This window comes from Manacus candei, unplaced genomic scaffold, assembly GCF_025592945.1.
Source record: "Manacus candei isolate 608988 ecotype Guabito, Panama unplaced genomic scaffold, ASM2559294v1 h1tg000035l, whole genome shotgun sequence".
Classification (NCBI taxonomy): domain Eukaryota; kingdom Metazoa; phylum Chordata; class Aves; order Passeriformes; family Pipridae; genus Manacus; species Manacus candei.
The window spans coordinates 5,682,559-5,689,884 of NW_026138083.1; the positions used below are offsets into that span (position 1 = coordinate 5,682,559).

The following is a 7,326-nucleotide window of genomic DNA, read 5'->3' on the forward strand; positions in this document are numbered from 1 at the left end:
TTTGTTTATATAAACAAAGGTTTGTTTTGGGATCAAGAAGAAATAATAACAAAAAACAATGGCTATTTCATTAATTTGTCTTATAATTCTAGCCACCTTTACACCTGTGTTAGGCTACCGTATAGGGAGACGTCCAGACCTTGAGGATGGATGGAACAAATTGCTTCCATCCTTTAATTTTGACATCGAAGGTTTGGTAAAGGAAATCCCCATGGTTAAAATCGGCTCTAATTACTATATAAATCTTATTGCAACAGTACTGTCATTGATAAAGGTACTGGAAGTGCTACTTAAACTTGGAAGAATGGGGTTCCGTTGCCTTCCCTCTTGTAGGAAAGATCACACCTCAAAGGGACTCGCTGGAACTTTGGAAAGGGCTGCAGACAGGCCAGTCCCCGGGTGGCATGGAGCTTGGGAAGATTTCGGTAGATTAGTAGGACATGTGTCACCCCCCATTAATTGGGAGTTCACACCAGAACAAATGTTTGATTCTGGTGAGATGGCCCACTGTTTGGCAGAAGGGTGTTTTTCCTACAAAGATCCGAATATGCAATTCTCCGCTTTGTGCTGGGGCCTGGCTAATGCTTATCGAGCTGCCATAGACCACCTTCAAAGGGTTAAGGTCGACACAGAAACCCAAACCACGCCACTTGAAACCAGTGATGTCCCTATTAGGTCCACAGAAGTTGGAGTCCAAACACAACTTGAAGTCAATGCCATTTCTACTAAGCCCACTAGAACCGGGACTCAAGCTAAGAACCGGAAGGTCATCATTGCCCCTGTGAAGAAGAAGAAGACGTGGGTAAGAGAGATCAAGGAACTTACAGACTCATCTCCCCAACCAGAACGCACAGAAGAAAGAGAAGAAGAAGAAGAAGAAGAAGGAACAGAAGAACCTATCCAATTCACTCAAGATGTAGTGGACGAAGGAGCGGCAGCAATGGGAGAAGGAGCAACAGCAAGTGATGAAGGCGCGACTGCGAGAGAGGAAGTAGTGGTTGTGACTGAGGAAGGAGCGATTGGAAGAGAAGAAGCAGGTACCAGAGAGGAAGAAACGGTTACACGGGAAGGAGCACGTCCAAGAGAACTAGGGGCACGCCCAAAGGAATACAGAACAGCATCAAGAGAAAAGAAAGCAACAGTACAAACGGCCGGTGGTATATTGTCGCTTGATGATTTATATCCTGACTACACATTCAGTGTTACAAAAGACGCAAAGAAGGAGCCAAAGCATCCCCCTCAATTGGAGGGGGAATTATCCCTACCCCTCCAGACCCAACCTTCTCTTGGAGGTGTGAATGATTGGAGGAAGAGGCCCTTATCTCACCACGTGAAAGATTACTCACTACCTCCACCCGCTGGGTATCGCGAACGACGCAGGAGTCCATCCCCACGGCGTGAATGGCATAGAAGTCCATCTCCACGGCGTGAACGACACAGAAGTCCATCTCCGCGGCGCGAACAGCGTAGGAGTCCATCCCCACGGTATGAACGACGTAGAAGTCCATCTCCGCGGCGTGAACGGCATAGGAGTCCATCCCCACGGTATGAATGGCATAGGAAACCATCTCCGCGGCGTGAACAATATAGAAGCTTATCCCCACGGCATGCTCAGTCTCCACCTCCACATGAGAGATATAGGGAGGAAGTGGGAGCAGTCCCACGTAGGAGTGGAAGAGTAAAGAGAGAGGTGGAAAAGATTCTACGTGGGAGAGATGGACAAGAAATTATGCGAGAAAGCGAAATTACACAATCACTGACCACAAGAGAGCTTCGAGATTTACGGAGAGATTATATGCGCTTGCCTGGTGAAGAAGTCCTCACCTGGCTGGTGCGATGCTGGGACAAGGGAGCTGATAGTCATGTAATTGAAGGTGATGAAGCACGACAGTTGGGATCCATTGCTCGAGACCCTGTGATAGAGCAAGAAATGGGGAGGGAGAAAATGGCGTCCAGTCTTTGGCTCCGAATACTCCACGCGGTAAGAGTGAAATACCCATTTAAGGAGTCCCTGAAGAGTTCTTCAAGAAGGTGGAGGACTGCGGAAGAAGGCATCCAATACCTACGGGAATTGGCCATGCTGGAGATCATCTATTCTGATCCAGATTATTATGATATCCAAGTTCCTGAGAATGTTCCCTGCACGCAACCAATGTGGAAAAAGGTAATTCAAGGTGCCCCTAAACCATATATTTCCTGCTTGATACCCGTATATAATCCAAAGATGGATGAACCAAGCGTGGACACTATGTGTGCTTGGATAAGAACCATCGAGGAAAATATGGAAGACTCCTTCAATCCCCTGTACCGACGCACCTACGATAGGGAAAGAACGGAGAGAGATTATGAATATTCCAGATATGAGGACGACCTTAGAGACAGAGAGGACAGAAGGTATAGAGATTACCAAGAAAGGCCAATGGGAAGATCACGGCGGGACCGACAAAGACGACCTCGGCCTAGACCTCGATCCTGGTCTCGATCTTGCTCACGATCCCTGTCATTCACACGTCGAAGGAAAGAGAACTCTAAGCGTGGGTCACGTAACCAACTATGGGCATACCTTCGTAGTAAAGGAGAAAACATGAAGAAGTGGGATGGTGAACCCACTTCTAAGCTTGAAGCTAGAGTGAGGGAGCTGAAGCGAAAGAAGACTGACAAAAAAGTTGTCTATGTAGTAGATGGAGATTTCTTAGAAGAGAAACTGCGATCGCCGAAACACGAGAAGATGGAGGTCCACTTCGACAATGGCAAAAAGTCTAAGAAGTCAAAGTCAAACTCTGACGACGAATGCTCTGATCAAGACCAGTAGAGGGGCCCTGCCTTCTGCCAGGAGAAGGAGAGGGACCAAGAAGATAACCGGGTTTACTGGGCTGTGTGGGTCCGATGGCCTGGCACATCGGATCCTCAGAGATACCAGGCCTTGATAGATACTGGAGCCCAGTGTACTGTAATGCCTTCGGAGTATAAGAGTACCGAGACTGTTACTATTTCTGGAGTGACAGGAGGGTCTCAAGAATTGTCAGTAGTAGAGGCGGACATGAGCTTGACGGGAGACCAATGGGAAAAGCGTCCCATTGTGACGGGGCCAGAAGCCCCTTGCATCCTTGGTATGGACTACCTAAGAAGAGGATACTTCAAGGACCCGAAAGGGTACCGGTGGGCTTTTGGTGTAGCCACGGTGATTGAAGAGGGGTCCAAGCAATTGTCTGCCCTTCCTGGCCTTTCAGAAGACCCTTCCATTGTAGGATTACTACGAGTTAAAGATCAAGAAGTGCCAATAGCCACAACAACTGTACACAGACGACAGTATCGGACAAACCGAGATGCTGTGATCCCTATCCACAAAATGATCCGAAAGTTGGAGAGCCAAGGGGTGGTCAGCAGAACCCATTCACCCTTCAACAGCCCCATCTGGCCTGTGCGTAAATCCGATGGAGAGTGGAGACTGACTGTGGACTATCGTGGCTTAAATGAAGTTACGCCACCGTTGAGTGCTGCCGTGCCAGATATGTTGGAGCTCCAATATGAGTTGGAGTCCAAGACAGCAAAGTGGTACGCCACCATCGACATAGCCAACGCGTTTTTCTCCATTCCTTTAGCGGCAGAGTGCAGGCCACAGTTTGCTTTCACCTGGAGGGGCGTTCAATACACCTGGAATCGACTGCCCCAGGGGTGGAAACACAGTCCAACCATCTGTCATGGACTGATCCAGGTCACACTAGAGAAGGGTAAGGCTCCCGAACACATCCAGTACATCGATGACATCATTGTATGGGGGGATACAGCAGAAGAAGTTTTCAAAAAAGGACAGACGATCATCCAGATTCTCCTCGAGGCCGGTTTCGCTATCAAGAAGAGCAAAGTCAAGGGACCTGCCCGAGAGATCCAATTCCTAGGGGTGAAATGGCAAGATGGACGACGCCAGATACCAACAGACATCATCAACAAGATTGTAGCAATGGCTCCCCCCACAAACAAGAAAGAAACCCAAGCTTTTCTGGGAGCCATAGGCTTCTGGAGGATGCATATCCCAGAATACAGTCAGATTGTGAGCCCTCTTTACTTTGTGACCCGTAAAAAGAACAATTTCCAGTGGGGTCCGGAGCAACAACAAGCTTTCAGGCAGATCAAGCAAGAAATTGCACATGCCGTGGCTCTTGGACCAGTTAGAATGGGACCAGATGTAAAGAATGTGCTCTACTCTGCAGCTGGAGATAAAGGTCCCTCCTGGAGCCTCTGGCAAAAGGTGCCTGGCGAGACGCGAGGGCGACCACTGGGTTTCTGGAGCCGAAGCTACAGAGGTTCTGAGGCCAATTACACCCCTGTGGAAAAGGAAATCTTAGCGGCGTATGAAGGTATACGAGCAGCTTCAGAGGTAATTGGTACCGAAGCACAGCTCTTCCTGGCACCCCGATTACCCGTCTTGAGCTGGATGTTCAAAGGGAAGGTGCCCCCTGCGCATCATGCCACCGATGCCACGTGGAGCAAGTGGATGGCTTTGATTACACAACGTGTCCGAATCGGGAACTCGAATCGCCCCGGCATCTTGGAAATCATAACCAATTGGCCTGAAGGTGGGAACTTCAGTCTGGCAGAAGAAGAAGAGCCAGTGAGCCGAGCCGAGGAAGCTCCGCCATTTGATCAGCTGCCAGATGAAGAAAGGCGTTATGCCCTTTTCACTGATGGTTCTTGCCGAATTGTAGGAAGGAACCGGAAGTGGAAAGCGGCCGTTTGGAATCCCACCCGACGAGTGGCAGAAGCCGCTGAGGGTCAAGGCGAGTCGAGTCAATTTGCGGAACTCAAAGCCGTCCAATTGGCCCTGGACATTGCTGAACGAGAAGGTTGGCCGAGACTCTACCTCTACACAGACTCGTGGATGATAGCCAATGCTCTATGGGGATGGTTAGAGCGATGGAAGAAGATGAACTGGAGGCGTGGAGGAAAACCCATCTGGGCTGCTGACTTGTGGCAGGACATCGCTGCCAGAGCGAAGAGTCTGAATGTGAGAGTCCACCATGTAGACGCCCATGTGTCCAAAAAGCGAGCTAATGAAGAACATAATAACAACAGAGAAGCGGACCGAGCTGCACAGATAGGGGTGTCACAAGTAGACCTAGACTGGCAGCAGAAGGGAGAGCTGTTTCTGGCTCGATGGGCCCATGATGCTTGCGGTCATCAAGGCCGAGATGCCACCCACAGATGGGCACGAGACCGAGGGGTGGATTTAACCATGGATATCATTTCTGAAGTTATCCATGATTGTGAGACTTGTGCCGCTATTAAGCAGGCGAAAAGACTGAAACCCCTGTGGTATGGTGGACGATGGGATAAGTATAAGTATGGAGAGGCATGGCAGGTTGATTATATCAAACTGCCACAGACCCGCCAAGGTAAGTGCTATGTACTTACCATGGTGGAAGCAACAACGGGATGGTTAGAGACTTTTTCAGTGCCCCACGCAACGGCCCGGAATACCATTCTGGGCCTTGAAAAGCAAGTCCTGTGGCGACACGGGACCCCAGAACGTATTGAGTCGGACAACGGGACTCATTTCAAAAATGGATTAGTCACCACTTGGGCGAGGGAACATGGTATCGAATGGGTGTACCACATTCCATATCATGCACCAGCTGCTGGGAAGGTTGAGAGATATAACGGATTATTGAAGACCACTCTAAAGTTATTAGGTGAGGGGACTTATAAAAACTGGGACAAGAACTTAGCCAAGGCTACCTGGCTAGTTAACACCAGGGGTTCTGTCAATCGAGCTGGCCCTGCACAGGCAGAATCCCTTCACATTGTTGATGGAGATAAAGTTCCAGCAATCCATTTGAGGGGAATGCTAGGGAAAGCTGTTTGGGTTACCCCTGCCTCAGGCCAAGACAAACCCATTCGTGGGATTGTCTTTGCTCAAGGGCCAGGACATACGTGGTGGGTAATGAGGAAGGATGGAGTCATCCAGTGTGTGCCTCAAGGAAACTTAGCCTTGGGGAAAAACTAATTGTATGTCCTAAGTTGTGTTTTTACAGGAAGCCAGTCACCAGATGAGAGAGAGACCTGAACTAAGCTGTTGCTGGTATCCGGTGATGAGACAGTCCAGTGATGAAACAGCCATAAATCAGAACTGTAATGGTGACTGAGGAGACCAAAGATCTGGACTGAACTGACATCGGTATTGATTTTCCAACGACGAGACAACTGTGCCGAGAGACCAACAAGAACTATATATATATATATATATGCAAATGTGTATATATATGCGCGGGATGTAGACGAACGTGAGACATAGGTATTACGTAAAGAAATAGTATGGAATAAGGGGTGGAGAATGTGGTGGTTTCACTCTAGGCCTTCCTGGAGACCAACTTGTAACCAGGAAGGAACTAGAAAAGTGATCACGGAAGTATTCCATGCTATTCCTTTACGTAACTTGAGGTATAAATAAGGCCAGCGGGAGGCATCTCGCCCTCTTCCTCTCCGGCGAGGTTCGAGAACGGCGGGTCCCTGTTTTGGTCTGGTTTATCTGGAGCCGAGGCCTACAGTGACTACCGTTATCTGCCACGCGTGAGGGGAGAGCCTTGGGCCGTGTCTAGCCATCCTGCCTGTTCGAAGGGAAGTGGTGAGATTTTTGCTAGTTTGCCTTCGGTCGGCTGGTTGGCTTGTTCGGTCCTTGCCCCTTTTTGTCCTTCTCCCTTCCCCTTTCCCCCCCCCCCCCCCCCCCCTTCTGTGTGTGGTATTCTCCTTTTGTGTATCTGTCTCATATGTAATATATATATATATATATATATATATTTGCTATAGCTTTGGCTGCTTGGTTTTTTTCTTTTCCCTCTCTGGGAGGCAGGTCCTTGTTGTCGAGTTTCGGGGACTTGGCAGGAAGCCAGCTCGAAACTTGCACAGACCCCCATCACTGTCAGTATCTAAAGGTGGGGTGCTGAGAGGATGGATCCAGGCAATGGGCAGAAACTCATGCACAGGAAGTTCCACCTGAACATGAGTGAGAACTTCTTTACTGAGGGGTGACCACACACTAGAACAGGTTGCCCAGAGAGGGTGTGGAGTCTCCCTCGTTGGAGGTATCCAAGAACAATCTGGATGCAATCCTGTGCTGTGTGCTCTGGGATGACCTTGCTTGAGCAGGGGCATTGGACCAGATGGCCCACTGTGGTCCCTTCCAACCTGACCCATTCTGTGACTCTGGGAGACAAGCCCTGATTGTCGAGCTGCAGAGAGGAATAGCAGGTTATGCTGGTGCTGCAGATGTTGAGGAAAAGGGAACAGAACAAGTCTGACAAGGCAGGCTTTTCTAAGGAATTGGATGTG

At 49.2% G+C, this 7,326-nt stretch overlaps 1 protein-coding gene across 2 annotated transcripts; it reads left to right on the plus strand.

Annotated features, from left to right (window-relative positions):
* Positions 1-649: 649 nt before the first annotated feature.
* Positions 650-6,286, plus strand: LOC127473330 (uncharacterized protein YagA-like). Of its 2 annotated transcripts, XM_051792806.1 has the most exons (3): positions 650-798; positions 4,610-5,690; positions 6,033-6,286. In XM_051792806.1, the coding sequence occupies exons 2-3, from the start codon at positions 4,880-4,882 to the stop codon at positions 6,062-6,064; spliced, it is 843 nt and encodes a 280-aa protein (XP_051648766.1). In that variant the 5' UTR covers positions 650-798; positions 4,610-4,879; the 3' UTR covers positions 6,065-6,286. The 2 variants fall into 2 exon arrangements, with proteins under 2 accessions (XP_051648766.1, XP_051648765.1); XM_051792805.1 differs by having other exon boundaries at positions 4,610-6,286.
* Positions 6,287-7,326: the final 1,040 nt, after the last annotated feature.

Bases quoted from the DNA above. Each gene is read 5' to 3' on its own strand.
- LOC127473330 (XM_051792805.1), top strand. From the start codon at position 4,880: ATGATAGCCAATGCTCTATGGGGATGGTTAGAGCGATGGAAGAAGATG.